At 39.5% G+C, this 22181-nt stretch overlaps 2 protein-coding genes across 10 annotated transcripts in view; both read left to right on the forward strand.

Annotated features, from left to right (window-relative positions):
• Nucleotides 1-2829, forward strand: part of LOC117199116 (uncharacterized) — a 287008-nt gene extending 284179 nt beyond the window's left edge. For 7 of the 9 annotated variants that reach the window (XM_049700268.1, XM_049700279.1, XM_049700278.1 and 4 more), the window contains one exon: nt 1933-2829. The gene's annotated coding sequence lies outside the window, so the exon portion shown is untranslated. Of the gene's footprint in view, nt 1-663; nt 760-1932 lie in introns of all 9 variants that reach the window. The other 2 variants (XR_007472466.1, XR_007472467.1) reach the window with 1 other exon arrangement.
• Nucleotides 2830-5867: 3038 nt separating this feature from the next.
• On the forward strand, nt 5868-16415 carry LOC125961708 (UDP-N-acetylglucosamine--peptide N-acetylglucosaminyltransferase 110 kDa subunit-like). Its single transcript, XM_049700503.1, has 3 exons — nt 5868-7595; nt 14917-14995; nt 16235-16415. Exons 1-3 carry the CDS (start codon nt 5909-5911, stop codon nt 16413-16415), a joined length of 1947 nt encoding a protein of 648 aa, XP_049556460.1. The 5' UTR covers nt 5868-5908.
• Nucleotides 16416-22181: the final 5766 nt, after the last annotated feature.

Raw genomic sequence — 22181 nt, forward strand, 5'->3', positions numbered from 1 at the left:
TTGAGGAGGTGGACTTTGAGAGCAAGATTTATGATTTTTTCCCCTCTTCCTCTTTTTGTGAGTTTGTAAGTGTATGCTTCTGTATGAGATTTTGTCTGTATAGCTTTGCTTCCACCATTTATCCAAAGGTTCTATCCGTTCGTTTTTTTTCTTAATAAGTAGTTTTTAATTTAATAACTTTATTATATTTTACTTTATTTTATTTTACTTTATCTTCTTTCTTTCTTTCCTTCTTCCTTCCATCCTCCCTTCCTTCCTTCCTTCCTCCCACCATCCCTCCCTCCCTCCATTCTTTCTTTCCTTCTTTTCTTCTTTCTTTCTTCCTTCCTTAAATTAAATTCAATATAGATATTTAAATTTAAGGTAAAATTAAATTATAATTTGAAATTATATATGGAGTTTTATTTCCTAAAGAATATTTTGGAAATTTCAACTCCTATTTTAACTTATATTTTCAGAGAAGGTATTTGGTCCAAATGAAGAATATCTTCAATTATTGTTCTTCTATTGCAAGCAAAAAAGGATTTACACTTCTTTTCATGAAATACGGTTGTTTGACAACAGAAGGATAAATATTTTATATTTTTAGAAACAACAGTCAGGCTACTGATATTCTTAATGAGTTTTAATAAATCTGAATGCTTCTTATCATCTACTCTTTAGCTGGTACCTGAGGAGTTGTATACCTCCGGGAAGATATGTGCTCCAGACCCGTAAATATGCAGTTCACAGAGCCCACCACCAGAGGACAATAATGAAGTAAAATCTTGAAACCATGTAGTGAAAATAGTGGGAGTTTAAATAAAAGCAACATTTCACAGTATGCTTTTCTGACCAATGTTATATCTAATACCCTAATGGATTATATGTACATGGATTCTGAAAAGTCAGCAGCACACTTCACTGGTCAATTTCTATGATAAGGGGAACGGAATTTGAGTGTAGAAAAACAGTATACTTACATCTTAAAATTCCGCCCCTACAGAATCTACTCACTATTGAAAACTGGTAAGAATAATAGCTTTCTGTGTCTCAGTGACCAGTTAACATTTTCAAGAGTAGAATTTATCTTCCTATGATGCTCAAATACACAGGAAAAATGCATATCTAGGACAATGGATAAACTCTATATGACATGAGAAAATAGTTATTCAAATGGAAAAAGTATAAGATCTACAAGGCACAGTTTTATATGCATTAGTGTGGATATATACATAAAGAAGCTCTAAGAAACATAAAAATCACTTCCAGGAAGCAATTTTAGGTAGAAGAGAATTAACATGGATGAGGAAGAAAAGAGAGTTGGTTTTAAAATAGTTTCATTGACTTGTTTTTTTTTTGTTTATTTATTTGTTTTATTTATTTGGTCTTTGGAATATAAGAAAACAGTGGCTTTCAGATCAGTATCCCAGTGGAACAAAGGGACTGAGGTCTATCCTGGAGCCCAGCCATTGTTTGACTATCTTGTAATAATACTGGTGAAATACAACCAAACCATTTGAAATATAAGCATCCTCTCTGACAATAAACTTAAGACACCAACATTATATATTAAAGAAAGTAAAGAGAGAATACTGTTTTCTTTAGAGAGAAAATACAGATCCTGGACCAAATCAATAATGTCAGCAAACCTCATGGGTATAAAATATTCTGCTGCCTATCATTTAGAACATGCCTCTAGAGGAGGGAAACTGGGTGATAATTTCCCCAGATTTTATATTTAATTCAAATATTTTAGATAAGAGGCATCTCTAGTAAAACATTGTATTATTGATTCTTTCCAATATGATAGCTCAGAGGAGTTCCTCTTTCCTTCTCAAATACATATGGGGAAATGGAGGTGGGTGTGGGTTATAGGAAGTATCTAAATAGAGCATAATAATCAACAGTTTGTTTTTTAAAAATAGAAATTTCTATTCAAATTGTTTCCAGAGACAGAAACACACAGAGACAATTCCATGTTACAACAGTGAAAGAGACCAGAGTGATGCAGCTGCAAATCAAACAACTGCCAACACCAGTGATTGATGGCCACCACCAGAATCTGGTTAAGACAAAGAAGGATCCTCCCCTTGAGGCGTCAGAAAGAACATGGCCCTCTCAACACTTTGAGTTTGAACTTCTGGCCTCTAGAACTGTGATAAAATAAATTTCTGTTCTTTTAAGCTAACAAGTTTGTGGTATCTTGTTATGGTAGCCCTAGAGATGACAGTATTTGATTCCTGAGCTGGCAACTGTATTTTGACTATGTAATGACTATTCCAAGATAATCAACAGACACAAAGATAAAGGCAAAACTGAGACTAAGCCCAGTTCTTTTTATTCCCAGAATAATAAATGATTTTTTAATTAATTTAGATCTCTTTGTCTAACCCCTCTGCTTTTCAGAAGAGTATGTGGGACCAATCAAGTATTCATATGTTATACTTTCATTTTAATTCATCTCAAATTATTTCTAATTCCCCTTATGAGTTCTTACTTGACCCATGAATTATTTAGGAATATATTCTTTAATTTCCATTTGTGATTTTCAACAAATTTCTTTCTGTTAACGATTTCTTATTGCATTCTGTTGTCATCTGAGAGCACTCTTTCTATTGTTTATGTCCTTTAAAATGTACTGAAATTTGTTTTATGGCCTAGCATATAGTATATCCATGTGCATTTGAAAAGAATGTATATTCTGATGCTGTTGGGTGGAATGTTTTATAGATGGCTGTTAGGTCTACTTGATTGATAATGCTGTTCAAGGTTTTTATTTTCTTGTTGATTTTCTGTTGTTCTGCTACTGAAAGAAGGGTATTAAAGTATCCAACTATTATTGTAGAACTGTTTCTCTTTTCTGTTGTGCCGATTTTGCTTCATTGTATTTTGAAGTCCTGTTGTTAAGTGCATATAAGTTTATAATTATTATGCATTCTAGATGGAATAATCATTTTATCATTTTAAAATGTCTTTGTCGCTAGTAAAAATTTTCATCTTAAAATGTAATTTTTTTCTGATATTTTCTTAGCCACTCCAGTTTTGTTGTTGTTGTTTTGTTTTGTTTTTACTGTTATGGTATATCTATTCCAACCCTTTTACACTTCACCTATATATTTTCTTGTGTTTTTTTTTTTTTTGTAACATCTTTATTGGGGTATAATTGCTTTACAAAGGTGTGTTAGTTTCCGCTTTATAACAAAGTGAATCAGTTACACACACATACATATGTTCCCATATCTCTTCCCGCTTGCATCTCCCTCCCTCCCACCCTCCCTATCCCACCCCTCCAGGCGGTCACAAAGCACCGAGCTGATATCCCTGTGCTACGCGGCTGCTTCCCAATAGTTATCTACCTTACGTTTGTTAGTGTATATATGTCTATGCCTCTCTCCCACTTTGTCACAGATCACCCTTCCCCCTCCCCATATCCTCAAGTCCGTTTTTGATTGAATGCTGGCTATTTTATTTGGCTTTTTTTGTTTTTCTCAGTGGAAACGTTGTTTTGCTTCAAAATATTTTATTCTACCTGGAAGTAGCAAATCTTCAAATTACAATTTTTTAAATGCTTTCAAATATCAATACTATAGATGTCACAAAATCTAGAAAAATGACATTTAAAAATTAACTACTGCCAGATGTGTCTCTATAAAACTTTTCCCCCACTCTTTTAGCTATATATTCTTTAACTGCCTCCTCATACGACAGTTTATGTATTTTCGAAATAAAATTTTAAGAAATAAACTTTGTAGTTTTTAGACATAGATTTCTTGTACCATGGTTGATTAGAATTTGCTTCTAGTTATTAATAGTTTAGAAAAGTTTATTTCAGCTTCACAATTTATTATTGATAATGTCACATTAATTTTCATTGTTAACTTTGAGAAAACCTCTATGGATTACTTCCTCATAAGTATTTACTATTATAAATGCATTACTGATTTCAGTACTGCTATAGGTTTGTGCATTACGGGGACTCTGATAAAATACTCATTCACACCATTCCATTACACACATTGTTGACGGAGTATATTCATTCATTCATTTATTTATTTATTTATTTATTTATTTATTTATTTTTGGCTGTGTTGGGTCTTCGTTGCTGTGCGCAGGCTTTCTCTACTTGCAGGGACTGGGGGCTACTCTTTGTTGCGGTGCACAGGCTTCTCATTGCGGTGGCTTCTCTTGTTGCAGAGCACGGGCGCTAGGCACGGAGGCTTCAGTAGTTGTGGCTCGCAGGCTCAATAGTCGTGGCTCACGGGCTCTAGAGCGCAGGTTCCGTAGTTGTGGCACACTGGCTTAGTTGCTCCGTGACATGTGGGATCTTCCCGGACCAGGACTCGAACCCTTGTCCCCTGCATTGGCAGGTGGCTTCTTAACCACTGCGCCATCAGGGAAGCCCCTGGAGTATATTCTTGACAGAAGAAAATTTCCGTTTTGACTAAGCATTAATGAGAACTGAATCTTTGACTTATCTTTCACATGCCTGATGATTGAAATAATTTTCCACAGATTAGCTTCTGGTTTTGTACTTTTCAGTTCTTTTTTTCTTCTTCAAACGCACATGCTTTGAGAGCTGTGAAGTGCAAGACATGGCTATATTGTAAGGTGGTGTTTGTCCTTATGCTTCTGTGTCTTGTGCTAGTTAAGTCAGTAGAGTAGTCAGTATGAGTACTGGAAGTTATTCCTGTAATGGGATAGTATATAGTCAATTACATATGGCGGTGTCTGAAAATCACATAATAGCCTCACTTAAAACATCTCCCTAGGGCTTCCCTGGTGGCGCAGTGGTTGAGAGTCCACCTGCCAACGCAGGGGACACGGGTTCGTGTCCCGGTCCGGGAAGATCCCACATGCCGTGGAGCGGCTAGGCCCGTGAGCCATGGCCGCTGAGCCTGTGCGTCCAGAGCCTGTGCTCCACAACGGGAGAGGCCACAACAGTGAGAGGCCCGCGTACCACAGAAAAAAGAATATCTCCTTAGCCAGATTTCAAAAAAGCCTGTGGCCATTCCAATATGATCCAACATAGCGGAGTATGATAGAAGGAAAATTGGCAAAGAAAGAGACGCTGGTCTTACCTGATGGAAGTTAAAATATCTCACTTTTGACAATTTTGCAAAAACCTATAATTCCACGAACTAATTTCTAGGGTTCTTCATAGGACCTAAAAAGGAACCCATAGAGTTGTGGAACAACAATAGAAGCTGCTGTGATGGAAGCCCAGGCACCCCAACAAAGAGTAGCCCCCGCTCGCCGCAACTAGAGAAAGTCTGCACGCAGCATTGAAGACCCAACGCAGCCAAAATAAAAATAAATAAATAAAGATAAATAAATTTATTTTTAAAAAAGTAATACTCAGGTTTGAGGCATGAGAAGTATGATGAGGAGAAATTAGCTAATCCTTTCAGAACTTTTAAAATATCAAACTCAGTCTCTAAGATTTTAGCATTATATGCAACAATGGTTACTTCTTAGTGGTTTGGGAAGACCAATTTAAAATTTTCTGATCTTACTGTATTGAAATTCACGGCCCTAATGTTTTCCACATTGACTACATGAATGATGAAGTAAAGTCAATCATGTATTTCCTTCCCAACTGGACAGAAAACAAAATTTTAAACAGTGTTTGGACTACTGACTTTTGATTTCTTCTAAGGCAAGTGTATAGGTAATTTTTATTCCCTGATTAGGAGAAAAATGGTGGAAGAGGGCAGGGTTAAGAATTAAGATTTCAAGAGCGTGAGAGGTAGATGGCCAACCAGAGTTCCTAAGGTTCGGTGCCTGTAACTGTTGCCGCCGCTTAAGCCTACCAAAGCAGTGGTATGGCTGCTGCCCTCGTATTTGCTACCTCTAGAAACATTCTTGCCAGTAGTGGCGGCAGCGGTACTCAATTACCCCCTTTTCTCACTCTCTCCAGAAGCTCCAGATGGCGTCTTCTGTGGGCAACGTGGCCGACAGCACAGAACCAACGAAACGTATGCTTTCCTTCCAAGGGTTAGCTGAGTTGGCACATCGAGAATATCAGGCAGGAGATTTTGAGGCAGCTGAGAGACACTGCATGCAGCTGTGGAGACAAGAGCCAGACAATACTGGAGTACTTTTATTACTTTCATCTCTACACTTCCAGTGTCAAAGGCTGGACAGATCTGCCCACTTTAGTACTCTGGCAAATAAACAGAACCCTCTTCTGGCAGAAGCCTATTCGAATTTGGGGAATGTGTACAAGGAAAGAGGGCAGTTGCAGGAAGCGATTGAGCATTACCGGCATGCATTGCATCTCAAACCAGATTTCATCGATGGTTATATTAACCTGGCAGCCGCTTTGGTAGCAGCAGGCGACATGGAAGGGGCAGTACAAGCTTACGTCTCTGCTCTTCAGTGCAATCCTGATTTGTACTGTGTTCGCAGTGACCTGGGGAACCTGCTCAAAGCCCTGGGTCGCTTGGAAGGAGCCAAGGCATGTTATTTGAAAGCAATGGAGACGCAACCGAACTTTGCAGTAGCTTGGAGTAATCTTGGCTGTGTTTTCAATGCACAAGGGAAGATTTGGCTTGCAATTCATCACTTTGAAAAGGCTGTCACCCTTGACCCCAACTTTCTGGATCCTTATATCAATATAGGAAATGTCTTGAAAGAGGCACGGATTTTTGACAGAGCTGTGGCAGCTTACCTTTGTGCCCTAAGCTTGAGCCCAAATCATGCAGTGGTACGTGCCAACCTGGCTTGTGTATACTATGAGCAAGGCCTGATAGATCTGGCAATAGACACCTACAGGCGAGCTATTGAATTGCAACCACATTTCCCTGATGCTTACTGCAACCTAGCCAACGCTCTGGAAGAGAAGGGCAGTGTTGCCGAAGCAGAAGAGTGTTATAATACAGCTCTGCGGCTGTGTCCCACCCATGCAGACTCTCTGAATAACCTAGCCAATATCAAAGGAGACCAGGGAAACTTTGAAGAGGCAGTTCGCTTGTATTGTAAAGCATTAGAAGTCTTCCCAGAGTTTGCTGTTGCCCATTCAAATTTAGCAAGTGTATTGCAGCAGCAGGGAAAACTGCAGGAAGCTCTGATGCATTATAAGGAGGCTGTTCGAATCAGTCCTACCTTTGCTGATGACTACTGTAACATGGGAGACACCCTAAAGGAGATGCAGGATGTTCAGGGAGGCTTGCAGTGTTATACTCGTGCCATTCAGATTAACCCTGCACTTGCGGATGCCCACAGCAATCTGGCTTCCATTCACAAGTATTCAGGGAATATTCCAGAAGCAATTGCTTCTTATCGCACTGCTCTGAAGCTTGAACCTGATTTTCCTGACGCTTATTGTGATTTGGCTCATTGCCTGCAGATTGTCTGTGATTGGACAGACTATGATGAGCGAATGAAGAAGTTGGTCAGCATTGTGGCTGACCAGCTGGAGAAGAATAGGTTGCCTTCTGTGCAGCCTCATCATAGTATGCTCTATCCTCTTTCTCATGGCTTCAGGAAGGTTCTCATGGCTGAGAGCCATGGGAACCTCTGCTTGGATGAGATCAGTGCCCTTCATAAACCACCGTACGAACATCCAAAAGACTTGAAACTCAGTGATGGTCGACTGCGTGTAGGATACGTGAGTTCTGACTTTGGGAATCATCCTACTTCTCATCTTATGTAGTCTATTCCAGGCATGCACAATCCTGATAAATTTGAGGTATTCTGTTATGCCCTGAGCCCAGATGATGGCACAAACTTCCGAGCGAAGGTGATGGCAGAAGCCCATCATTTCATTGATCTTTCTCAGATTCCATGCAATGGGAAAGCAGCTGATCGCATCCATCAAGATGGTATACACATCCTTGTAAATATGAATGGTTATACCAGGGGTGCTCGAAATGAACTCTTTGCTCTCAGGCCAGCTCCTATTCAGGCAATGTGACTGGGCTACCCTGGGACAAGTGGCGTGCTTTTCATGGATTATATCATCACTGATCAGGAAACTTCACCTGCTGAAGTTGCTGAGCAGTATTCTGAGAAACTGGCTTATATGCCCCATACTTTCTTTATTGGTGATCATGCCAATATGTTCCCTCACCTGAAGAATAAGGCAGTCATCGATTTTAAGTCCAATGGGCACATTTATGACAATCGGATTGTGCTGAATGGCATCGACCTCAAAGCATTTCTTGATAGTCTCCCAGATGTGCAGATTGTCGAGATGAAATGTCCTGATGGAGGAGACAACGCAGACAGCAGTAATACGGCTCTTAATATGCCTGTCATTCCTATGAATACTATTGCAGAGGCAGTTATTGAAATGATTAACAGAGGACAAATTCAGATAACAATTAATGGATTCAGTCTTAGCAATGGACTGGCAACTACCCAGATCAACATTAAGGCTGCCACTGGAGAGGAGGTTCCCGGTACCATTATTGTAACCACACGTTCTCAGTACAGGTTACCGGAAGATGCCATTGTGTACTGTAACTTCAATCAGTTATATAAAATTGACCCATCTACTTTGCAGATGTGGGCAAATATCCTGAAGCGTGTTCCCAATAGTGTACTGTGGCTGTTGCGTTTTCCAGCAGTAGGAGAACCTAATATTCAACAGTATGCACAAAATATGGGCCTTCCCCAGAAGCGTATCATGTTTTCACCTGTTGCTCCTAAAGAGGAACATGTTCGGAGAGGCCAGCTGGCTGATGTCTGCTTGGACACTCCACTCTGTAATGGACACACCACAGGGATGGATGTCCTTTGGTCAGGGACACCCGTGGTGACTATGCCAGGAGAGACTCTTGCTTCCCGAGTTGCAGCTTCCCAGCTCACTTATTTAGGCTGTCTTGAGCTTATTGCTCAAAATAGACAAGAATATGAAGACATAGCTGTGAAACTGGGAACTGATCTAGAATACCTGAAGAAAATTCGTGGCAAAGTCTGGAAGCAGAGAACATCTAGCCCTCTGTTCAACACCAAACAATACACAATGGACCTAGAGCGGCTCTATCTACAGATGTGGGAGCATTACGCAGCTGGCAACAAACCTGATCACATGATTAAGCCTGTTGAAGTCACTGAGTCGGCCTAAATAATGACTGTGTGCACAGGAGAATTACCCTGTACCTGAGCCTCAACCTTCTGGGGGAAAGGGAACTACTTTTTCCTTATCTGTACAATACCATGCTGCAGATGGGTGACAGTCAATGATAAGAAATAGCACAGCCAGACTTGCTTCCTGCATGATCACGATCACGATAGGGAGAGACACAAGAGATGGGAAACTGCTGTTGCACAAGGAGTCTCCATAGAATTTTGCAGCAGTCAGGTGTCTGGAAGGTCTGGAAGGTAAGTCTGGAAGGTCTGATCTCCCTTGGTCTTCCATGGGATGGATGGTTAGTGTGGAAGGGAGATAGAGATTGCCCAGCCGTTTTGTGATTATCATGGATTGATCGAGTCTTCTGAATTAATATTTTTCTTTATATTTTGGGTATTGGAGCTTTTAAAAATGTTTGGTTTCAGGTATTTTTATTCATGTGAAGTGTATATGATTCTCATGAGATAAGCTTTTAAGCTAAAATATTCCTTGTTTTAGTTTCTGAACTCTACAGATAAATGGGGACTTTGCTGGTGTAGTCTTTTTATAGGTTTTATAAACCACTTGAGCCTATATCAGTCATTTTAGTTTCTGACATAATGTTTGGAACTATCAGTGCTTTGTTGGTTTATAGATGATGGCTTCAATTCTTCTCCTGGTCCGTTTCCTTCTTCCCTTCCCCCCACTTTAAAAATTCTCCTGTAACTTGGCTAACAAAAAACCAAGTCTGATTCAAAACCTCCCAGAGTGTTTCTCTTAACCGCATCATCTGGTGCCAAATGAAGATTCTTAGGAGTGATTACTAATTCTGAAGGGCACAGTTGTGGTACTGTCACTGATGATAATAATAATGGATTTTTGGCCTAGAGTTTTGACCTATTTCACCAGTGTTTTACCGTTGACTGCCCCTCTATGCTGCTTCCAAAAGTGATAGTGTGTGTTAAGATTTTTACATTCACTTCTAAAGTTTGTTTTTTTTTTTTAGTGAGTCCTGTTCTTCCTTTTTCTTTCAGCAGAAATGAAATCCCAGGTAAGTATAAGTATTCAAATATTTGATCAGTAAGTCACAGTTATCTCCAGTACATTAAATAACTTTCATCAAAAAACATGTTATAGGTAAAAAGCTCTGAAGGACCAGCTATGTATATGATAATTATGTTTCAGACCTTCTAGGGTATTATATGTAATAACTTGTCTTCTGGACGTGGTCTTGAAGTCTTTATGGATTCAGTCTCAGTAGTAGCGAACTGCACTGCTACTTGGTTTGGAGTACAAATTAGACTTTAGCCCTCCTGGAGGTTGAGTTTTTGGTATTGAATACCATAGGAATGAAATTATTGTATGTCAATAAAGGATTGAGGGCTTGAGGCTTAAACAAGGCAACATATGTGTGGGAAGCAGTCAGCCTTGAGAGCAGGTAAGGACATGCTAGGCATGCTGCCGCTGCTCGAAGGGACTGTCCCTACTTGTTCCCCTCCTTGTTCCATTCCATGGGAGATAAATCACCAGGGCCCAGAGATCTGAAAGAATGTAAAATGAGACAAGCAAAGCTGTCTCCCCCATGCACATGCAGGTTATTTTTGATGCTTCTGGGTTTATGGGTTTTCTCCCAGGGAAGTTAACCTTGAGCCGAGACAGTCTGTAGATAATGTAAACCACCATCTGGCAACCTTCCGATTTCTAGTCTAGATAATCTGCAACTGTAGCATAATAAAATTTGCCTTGCAACCATCAGTTGTCTTGGTCCTTCTGACCCCATCCGTCGGTGCTACTTCAGTTCCTTACCCCTTCCCTTCTGACCCTGGGAGGTGAGATCCTCTTTTTCCGCCTGGTCCACGGCAAGTGGCACTGGAACATGGACCTGAAGCGTGAAGGCAATTAAAAGAAAAAGAAAGTGCAGGTAAGAGAACCCTTATGCAAAATATGTGTGGCCACCAGTAAAAGTGGAACTAATAGAGGCATAAGGCAATAGTCAGAAGTAAAATAAGATGGGGCAAACGGGCTCAAAGAGTGTGAATTATTTGCTCAGGTTTTACTTTCGATGCTTAAAGCTCGGGGTAATAAAGTTTCTACCTCACAGTTGACTGAATTTTTACAGCATATCCATGGTGTATCTCCCTGGTTTCCTGATGGCGGCTCTGTTGACATAGAAATCTGGCAGAAAGTTGGAGAAGATTTAAAAAATTATTATGAGTCTCGAGGGCCTACTCATACTCCTGTTGTTACATATAGTTTGTGGAATCTGATAAAAATATGTTTAGATTCTTCTCATGATAGTGTTGATTTGAATGTAAAGTCAGAAAAACATAAGCCTCTGACAGAAGGAGAGACTGTATTATCAACTACTGTGTCGCCACTTCCTAAACCGAAAGAGCTAATTAATTTAAATATTTTAGATGAAGAGGAACATTTTGACTTAACAGATGAGGCTTGTAAACATAAAAGAGAGAAATATCCTGAGGATGATTTTCTAATGGCTGTGATAGAGAAGTCAGTGAAAAAGCTGCAGGTTAATAAGGACTGTCTTCCTCAAAAATCCACATCTGTAAAAATGCTGAGTCCCTTGCAGCGCGCTGTACAAGGAGCAATAAAACGAGGAGAAGATCCTATTTTCTGTTGTCCCGTCATAGAAAGACCTGATCCTAATAATCCTCAACAAGCTACTAGGGAGCATCAGGCTCTCCCTTTGAAAGTTTTGAAAGATTGAAAATCTGCCTGTGCTCAATATGGGCCCACTGCTCCTTTTACTACTGCTATGGTTGACAGGAGAAGCTCTTCCCCCCGCTGATTGGAAGTCTATTGCACGAGCTTGTTTAAATGGTGGAGATTATTTAATATGGAAGTTTGATTTTTATGAAGGGGCTGCTGAACAAGCAGAAAAGAATGCTGCCCATAATATTCCAGTTGATTATCATATGCTGATTGGGGAAGGACAGTATCTTTCTTTACAAGATCAATTAACTTATCCCTTTGTTGCTTATCCTCAAATAAATCATTTGGCATTACAAGCCTGGAGGAAATGTCCTTCTACACACAAAACTGAAGATCTTTCAAAACTTAGACAGGGACCTGATGAACCATATGCTGATTTTGTAGATAGGTTGTCACAGGCGGTGGGGAGACTCATTGTGGACGGACTCACTGGTACAATTGTAGTTAAGCAACTTGCTTTTGAAAATGCTAATAATGAGTGTCAGGCTGCGATTCGACCTTGGAGAAAACGGGGAACATTGGAGGATTATATTCACCTTTGTGCAGACATTGGGCCTACTTATATACAGGGTGCTGCTGTGGCTGCAGCATTAACTAAAGTGGGGTTTAAAAACAATCAAAAGAAAACAAAGACTTGTTTTAAATGCGGAAAGGCAGGTCATTTTGCTAGAGAATGTAGATCTTTTAATTCTAACCCTAGTCCTTCCTTCCCTACTCAGAAACCTCCAGATGGTCAGAGAATCCCTGGTTTATGCCCTAAATGCAATAGGGGAAAACATTGGGCACAAGATTGTTGCTCAGTGGCCCACAAGGATGGGCCACCACTGTCGGGAAACTCCTCCCGGGGCCTTCCCCGGCCCCAACAAATAATAAGGGCAATGTCTGTGTATCCTCCTCAAATTATCAATCAGACATTAACCAAAAACAAAAACATACAATATGCTCGCTCTCCAGAGCAACACCAGGAAGCGCAGGACTGGAGCTCAGTACCTCCGCCCGATATGTATTAACTCCTGAAATGGGTCCTCAGGCCCTCTCTACGGGCATCTGTGGACCTTTACCCAAGGGTTTGATGGGACTATTATTGGGAAGAAGTAGTGTCACCATGAAAGGTTTAACTATTATGCCAGGAGTCACAGATTCTGACTACGAAGGAGAAATAAAAGTCATGGCACAAACTATTAAAAATATAATAACTATTTCTCCTGGTGATAAAATTGCACAATTGCTACTTTTGCCCTTTGTACCTCATGGACAAATTTTACAACATCAAAAGAGAGAAACAAAGGCTTTTGGATCGTCTAATGCTGCCTACTGGATTCAGAAGATAGGGAGAGAACGTCCAGAAATGAAATGAACCATTAATGGAAAGGTTTTTTCAGGTTTTTTAGACACTGGAGCTGATGTCTCTGTTATGACGCAGATACACTGGCCTAAACGTTGGCCCATTAGTCCTACTATTACAGAACTTCACGGAATAGGACAAAGTTCTTCTCCTATGCAAAGTAGTCAGTTTTTATTATGGCAAGATAGTGAGGGCCATTCAGGATACTTCCAGCGTTATGTTTTGCCTGGGCTGCCTTTAAACCTCTGGGGCCGAGATATATTAAAAGAAATGGGAGTATTACTTTATAGTCCAAACTCTCAAGTCTCTAATATGATGTTGGATCAAGGATTTCTTCCCACAAAAGGGCTGGGAACAAATCAACAAGGAACTGTCTATCCTATTGATGTGAAAATAAAATATGATAGACAAGGTTTAGGTTTTTCTTAGGGCCCTTGGATTCTCCTCCACTCACTGCTGATCCAATTACTTGGGTGACTGATGACCCTGTATGGGTGGACCAATGGTCCCTCACAAAGGAGAAATGAGAAGCTGCAGAACAATTAGTACTGGAGCAATTAGGACATTTAGAAATTTCCAGTAGTCCTTGGAATACTCCTATTTTTATTATCAAGAAAAAATCTGGAAAATATAGTTTATTACAGGATCTAAGAGCTGTTAATAAAACTATGCTAATAATGGGAGCTCTTCAACCAGGCCTACCCTCTCCAACAGCCATACCACACAACTATCATCTTTAAGTTATAGATTTAAAAGATTGTTTTTTCACTATTCCTTTGTTTCCTGAAGATAGAAAACATTTTGCTTTTAGCTTGCCTGCCTTAAATTTTAAGGAACCCATGAGGAGATTTCAATGGAAAGTATTGCCTCAGGGCATGGCAAATAGTCCTACATTATGCCAAAAATATGTGGCTCGGGCCTTGACTCCTGTGAGAAAAAGGTTTCCATCGTTATATCTCATACATTATATGGGTGATATACTTTTAGCCACTGATAATATTTCTTTATTAGAGACTGCTTTTCAATTTTTACAACAGTCCTTACAATCATTTGGCTTGGTCATTGCCTCAAAAAAAATTCAAAGACAATCTCCATTTTTATATTTGGGAAAATATATTGATAACACTACTATTAGGCCTCAAAAACTGCAAATTCGAGTTGATAATTTAAAAACATTAAATGCTTTTCAAAAATTACTTGGAGATATTAATTGGCTAAGGCCTTCCTTAAAACTTACTACTGCTCAATTACAGCCTTTGTTTGATATTCTTAAAGGTGACTCAGATCCTTCTTCTTCACGCTCTATGACTCCAGAAGGATTTCAAGCTTTACAAATAGTCAATAGATCTATCAGTTCTACACAATTAACTAGAATTCATACTCACCTTCCAATTTTCTTAATAATTTGTCCAACTCCTCATGTGCCTACTGCCATCTTATGGCAAACTGTTGGAATTATTGAATAGATTCATATGAAAACTACACCCTCTAAAGTTATTAACCCTTATTATGAACTTATTAGTAATTTAATAATGCAAGGTAGAACTAGATGCTTACAACCTATAAGTATAGAACCTTCTCAAATTATTATCCCTTATTCAGTTAGTCAACAAGATTGGCTTTTTCAACATAGTAATGAATGGGGTCTTGCTCTTGCAGGATTTTCAGGTACCTTGGAATGCCATTACCCTGCTGATAAATTGATCCAATTCAGCAAACTTAACTCATATCTTTCCTTCTATAATTAGGCAACAGCCTGTTCCTCATGTACCTTTGGTTTTTACGGACGGTTCTTCTTCAGGAGTGGCTACTGTAATCATTGACGACGGAACAAACCTCATTAAAGAAACTTCCTTGACTTCAGCTCAACGTGTTGAACTGTATGCTGTCATTATGTCTTTTAAACATTTGCCTTCTATATCTTTTAATTTGTTTTCTGATAGTAAATATCTTATTAGCTTATGATTTCTTCTGGAGACTGTGAGCATAGGACATACTAATAACCCTGAATTATCATCCTCTTTTCGTTTGCTTCAACAGCTTATTCGTTCCCATGATGGTCCTGTTGCAGGTCTGTATATCCGTGCTCATTCTAACTTGCCTGGTCCATTGACTAAACTTAATGTGACTGCAGATGTTTTAACTCGATCTAAACGTGATCTTTATCCTGTACATTTTCCTCCCAAGAATAGAGTTGAAGTTACTCCTCCTCCTCAATCTCTTTTCCCTAAAGCAGGACATGTCCCAATTTACCGTACTCCTCCTTTCCGTTCGTCATGCTGTCAAGAATGGCTAATATACTGCATTCATTATCTTCATACTCTTGATACTCATGGTCCATGTCCTGGACACCCTCATAATAGGGTAAGTTATGATCAAACTGCTTCACAAGCAGCACAGCAGTTGCGCTTTTACACCATCAGTCGGCGGCTACATTACACACACAATTTTCCCTTACTCGTGAAGCGGCCCGACAAATTGTTAAGCAATGCCCACAATGCTTACCTCACCTTCCTGTTCCACATTATGTTGTTAATCCTCGTGGATTATTACCTAGACATTTATGGCAAATGGATGTTACTCATATCCCGTCTTTTGGGAAATTACAGTTTGTTCATGTCACTATCGACACTTATTCTGGTTTCCTCTGTGCTACAGCACAGACCGGAGAAGCTACTAAACATGTTATCACTCATTTATTACACTGTTTTGCTTCCATGAACATTCCCAAAATTATTAAAACAGATAATGGGCCCGCTGCTTTTGCAACATTTTGTAATTCATTACAAAATTACCCATATTACAGGCATTCCATATAACCCTCAAGGACAAGGTATTATAGAACGTGCAAATAGATCTTTAAAGCTAACTATTGAAAAAATATAAAGGGGGGAATTGTATAGAACAATGCCACATAACCTTACAAATCATGCTCTGTTTATTTTAAATGTTCTCACTGTTGACAAATTTGGCTGCTCTGCAGGGGGAAGGTTGGTGGCTGAGCCAAGATTGGCCTCTCAATCTCCGGAGGTCCTCTGGAAAGATCCGTTAACCAGCACTTGGCGTGGTCCTGATCCTGTGTTGATTTGGGGACGTGGTCACGTGTGTATCTTTCCCAGATCAGCGCCTGGACCTCGCTGGCTTCCTGAGCGCTTAGTCAAGCAAATAGATGGCTCGCCACAGCTCACAACTAGTTCAGAAGATGAAGAAACTCTGCATCTCTCCCGAAAATTTGACAGTGTTGATTCAGAAGAAGAAAAAGAAGAGGAGAGCACTTGCCAGGACGACTCAAAGGAGTGATGTTCCAACTTGGGGACAAATTAAACAACTGGTTTCATGAGCTCAAGAGTCAGTGAAACAACAGAATAATCCTGTTACACCTGTAACTGTATTTTTGGCTATGTTGGCAACTATTTCATGTGTTCCCTCTGTTAATGCAGCAACTTACTGGGCCTATGTACCTGATCCTCCACTATTACAACCCATATCTTGGTCTGAAGCAGAGTTTCCTGTATTTTACAATGATAACTGTTTATGGGCCTCTTATTGGGAATATAAAACAAATCAATATGTCTGTAAATTATACTAACTGGTTTAGTACCCATCCTGTCTGTCTTAGCCCATTGAATCTGGAAACTGGATGTGTAAATGCTATTAGTTATGAGCATACAGATGTTTATGAGGGAACGGATCAATCAATTAGTTTATCAGGCTCTCCAGGCATCCTTCGTTTTACAGGAACCAACATTACTCTTACATGCCCGGCTACAGCTGACGAGAGTATCTTAAGGATACCATCATTTGGTATAAAATGGGCAACCTATTAATATTAGAGCTCAAATCTCATACACCTCACCACTTAGGGATTCCGCTATTACTATAGCCAAGGTTACAGGTGAAGATTCAGGAAATTATTTCTGTATGAAGTGTTTACTTGGAGGACAAGGGATACTTATAGCTGGACATAAGGTTACTATTCTTAACAGAAAATCAAAAAATCAATTTCCTCCTTTTATGACCGTTAACTTTCCTGGATCCACTTTTGAACGTTGCAGTGCATCTTCGAATAATAACCAAATATGGTGTACTATAGATTATACCAAGGTGTCAATTCTTATCTCTTCTATTCCCATCATAGATAGGTTTATCACATTTCAAAAGAACTGGGATATATGGAAACTAGCTCTAACTTATTCCAATACACCTGTTATAACTTGTGTTGCTCCTCCATATACACTTTTGTTTGGTTCTATTAACATTGGTAATTCTTCCAAAGGAGAATATAATATTAGCTGTGTTAATTGTATTTTTAGCAGTTGTATGTTCCCTTCTGCAGGAACGCAATCTGTGCTTATACTAAAGCAACCCATATATGTTATGGTGCCTGTACATCTGAGAGAACCTTGGTATGAAGATACTGGAGTACAGGCATGGGTGGAACTCTCTAAAGCCTTGCAGAGAAGGAGACGCTTTCTTGGGTGGCTAATAGTAAGTTTACTTGCCTCGGCTGCTCTGTCTGCTACCCTGGCTACTGCCGGTCTTGCTCTTTCACAGAGTATTAATCATGCTCACTTTGCTAATCAGTTATCTCAACATACCAGTCTTGCTTTATCTTTACAAAGTCACGTAGATTTACAGATTAATAACAAGTTAGATAAATTTAAAAACGCAATTTTGGGGATTGGAGATCAGATGGCAGCATTAAAATTGAGGATGCATCTAGCTTGTCATGCAAAGTATACATGGATGTGTGTTACTCCTTAAAAGTACAATGACTGTATTTGGGAATGGGAAAAAGTAAAAATGCATCTGCTGAGTGTTTGGTCAGATAATAATATTAGTCTTGATCTTAAGAAAGTAAATGCTGAAATTCAGGATATACAAAATGCACATATTGATGATATTTCGCCAGAAGATGTAATTCAAACTTTACTGGATCATTTAAAGTGGTTAAACCCTCAGTCTTGGATTACCGGAAGGTTGCCAGGATTTATTACCCTGGCCATAATTTGCCTATTATTGATATTAATCTTCTCATGTCTGTTTCGTATCCTCATGCAACAGTATACTACTCTCGGCACTAAACTTCATGGAATTATTTTGCAGCAAAAGTTAAAAAATAAAAAGGGGACCTGTGGGAAGCAGTCAGCCTTGAGAGCAGGTAAGGACATGCCAGGCATGCCGCCGCTGCTCGAAGGGACTGTCCCTACTTGTTCCCCTCCTTTCTCCTTTCCATGGGAGATAAATCACCAGGGCCCAGAAATCAGAAAGAATGTAAAATGAGACAAGCAAAGCTGTCTCCCCCATGCACATGCAGGTTATTTTTGATGATTCTGGGTTTATGGGTTTTCTCCCAGGGAAGTTAACCTTGAGCCGAGACAGTCTGTAGATAATGTAAACCACCATCTGGCAGCCTTCCTTTTTCTAGTCTAGATAATCTGCAACTGTAGCATAATAAAATTTGCCTTGCAACCATCAGTTGTCTTGGTCCTTCTGACCCCATCCATCGGTGCTACTTCAGTTCCTTACCCCTTCCCTTCTGACCCTGGGGGGTGAAATCCTCTTTCTCCGGCTGGTCCGCGGCACACATGAATATATGTTTTTGTCTTGCTGTACTGCACCTGTGCTGTCTAGTAACAGATATTTTGTCTGCTAGTAGTGTTCTAGATTATGTCTTTCCAAAGCGCTGAGGCAGTGCACCTATTCTGTAGTTGCAGCTGATGCCTGAATGTAGCCTAGCTGACAAATTATTGATTAATAAGAACTTGAATTTCTGAAAGATTTGTACTGTTAACCAAAATCTGAGCAAGGAGTCTCAAATGTAATTCTTAGCCAGAATTACATGTTAATGAACCATTTAACAGTGTGAATCAAGGAACATCAGTGTAAGGATTTCTTTTAATTTATTTTTTACCTGCTTGAGATATCAGTTAAAGTTTGCCAGCTTTGTTGCAGATGAACGGACGTTTGAAGTTCACCAAACTATTTAATGTGGGATAGGATAATAGACTTCCAGCGCCCTCAAGGCTGTGACTTTGCAGCCATTTTACATAGCACATCCTCCTCCTATAGGGATGAACCTTTCCCTGGCCCAAAAAGTAGCAGCTCTGTTGAAGCTTTGCTTATTGTAACAGGCTTTTGTTTCCAGGTTACATGTCTGTGGAAGACTTAATTCTAATAGAGATATAGATATTACTGGAAACTAATTGTTTTTTCTATTATACTCTGATTTATCAAAAAAGTAAAACATTTAAACTGTGCTACAGAAATTCAGAAGTTGTCTTGCAATCTTTAAACAATAAATGAATGAGTTGCCCTTAAAAAAAAAAAGAATTAAGCAGTTAGGCTTTGTGGGACATATACAGTTTCTGTAACTTCTCCTACCCTTTTATCTTCAACAACCTTTCTAGACGTGAGACATTATTAGCTCATAGTCCCACAGATCCAGGATGAGAGCCTGATTTGATTTGTGGCCATTATTTGCCGATTCCTGCTCTGCGTCCTTACTGAGGAGGGGGACCATGTTTGAGTAATCACTTCTTTGAATCAACTGTTGGTCTTCTGGGGCTTGTCCTTACTCTCCTACAGTCTCTAATCAACATGGCATCCAGAGAAATCTTGTTAAAACATAAGTGAGATCATGTCACTTAAGTCTCTTCAATGGCTCCTTCACAGGAAAAGCAAAGTTCTCAAAGTGCGTCCACAGCCCTAGAAATGTGGGCCTCTTTTTCCTGTCTGACTGTTTCCTTCTCTCCACTTTGCTCCCTCTGTTTTCCACATACTGACATCCTTTCTGCTCCTTGGATACTCCAAGCCCACTCTTGCCTCATTGCCTTTCCATCTGACTGTTCCCTCTGCTTGTACTATTCACTTCCCAGATATGCACCTTGCTCCCTCTCACAACCTTAAGTTCCCTCTTATATTTTATCTTCCCCAGAAAGCCCTCATCGATCACTTAGTTTCAGATCACAGCCTCCTCCTACCAGCTAACATTCTCCATCTCCCTTCCCCGCTTGCTGTTTTTCTCCAACACTTACCTGATATACTATACTATCCATTTAATTTTTATTTACATATTTATAACTATGATTTTTTTTTTTTTCGGTACGCAGGCCTCTCACTGTTGTGGCTCTCCAATTGTGGAGCACAGGCTCCGGACGCACAGGCTCAGCGGCCATGGCTTATGGGGCTAGCCGCTCCGCGGCATGTGGGATATACCTGGACCGGGGCACGAACCTGTGTCCCCTGCATCGGCAGGGGGACTTTCAACCACTGTGCCACGAGGGAAGCCCTATACTTATGATTTTATATTTGCTTATTTACTTTTGTCTCCCCCCTCAGCTCAAGAGAGACTATATTCATCTGTGTTAATCACTGCTGTGTTTCCTGAACATGCCTATACATCATACTGAAGAATGGTGCCAGAAATTTGGTAAGAGATCAATCAATTTTCTTGGCTGGATGAAGAAATGTGTTCATAAATTAATGAACAGATCTTCGGGGCTTCTGACTTGAGGACTAATGGGAAGAGGATGGCAAATGGTTGGGACAGGGTACTGCAAGAAGTAATATTTGGAGTACTCTGATAGTTATCCTAACAGATAAGATTGTGTTCACTTAAGTAGTTCTAATGAGAGAGCTGGGAACTAGGGACACACAGCATTAAGGTTTTTATAATGCATTCTGTAGAGTTCTTTTTAAGTCTGTACAAATATCATTGAAAATATATGCATACAAATACACCTCTGTTACTTTACTCAGCGCTTTACGAGAGCCCCTCAAGGAAGGGGTAGTAGCAACTCTCAGTATCCTTCCTTTATGATGAGCTTAATTTATTCAAAGTTACATCATAATTTATTTGTAACTGTGAAACTAGACTTAGTTATTGAATAGACCCTCCCTAGAAACGTATGACATTAATAAAACCAACAAAACTTTGTTCAGTTTCCAATGATAGACACACTACAGACTCAATTATGGGCCATCCAGTTTAATGAAGGGAAGAAGTGATTGAACAAATATAGAGCAAACAGAATATGAAGTTTTATCCTCCATTAATATTAGTAACGGATAGTGTGGGCTCCAATGCCTTCAAGATAGCTTGAGACCATCATCTCTGTGTCATGGGCAGGGGGATGTTCAGCCAGGATGTCTTTCACTGTCACTGAGAAAAATTTCCATAATATATAATGATACCTACTGAAACTGATATGGGGCATTTGGGTAATAAGGAATCCATTAGCATATTTTTCCGGAAGTCTTGACTACAAAATGAAGACAGTAGATTTGGACACTTTCAGCCATGAAGAAGTTGTTTGGATATTCATCTTTATGCCTAATGAAATAAGCTTATTTCATCTCTGCAGCTTCCCATATACCATTTTCCCACCTCTGTTTTATGTTTAGAAAGACTTTTAGAAATTGAAAGTCAAGTTAAATGGGGAGGGTGGGAGGGAGGGAGACGCAAGAGGGAGGACATATGGGAACATATGTTTATGTATGACTGATTCGCTTTGTTATGGGGCAGAAACTAACACACCATTGTAGAGCAATTATACCCCAATAAAGATGTTAAATAAATAAATAAATAAATAAATAAATAAAAAAGTCAAGTTAAAAAGTGAGTGACAACTTAAATGATATATGGAATATTTTGCTGACTTACAAGAGCATGCAGAATTAAATATGACCCAGTTCAAATGTTTATTTTCACGTGTATGTTGAGGTGGCGTTTTCAAGGTGCCAGAAAATGAGAGTTCACCTTCCAGTGTGTGTTACCAGTTCTGTTCATTGCACAGAATCATCTTCATAAAACATACTGTTTTCTATGTACCTGGTATATATCTCAATTAGTTTGAAGAATTTCTCAGATACCTCTTAATATGTAGTGCTCCAATTCCAATCTTGCCATGTCCTGTACCAGTGACACAGCACACAGGAGTTTTATTTCTCTTTATTTCTCTGGGTTGTTCAGAACCCAATGAAAGAACAATGGAATGGAATCAAAGAGATCAGGGTTCTTGTCCCAGATTTACCATAAAATAATTGTGTCCTCTTAGGAAAATT

The sequence above is a fragment of the Orcinus orca genome, chromosome 17 (assembly GCF_937001465.1).
Source record: "Orcinus orca chromosome 17, mOrcOrc1.1, whole genome shotgun sequence".
NCBI classification, from domain to species: Eukaryota; Metazoa; Chordata; class Mammalia; order Artiodactyla; family Delphinidae; genus Orcinus; species Orcinus orca.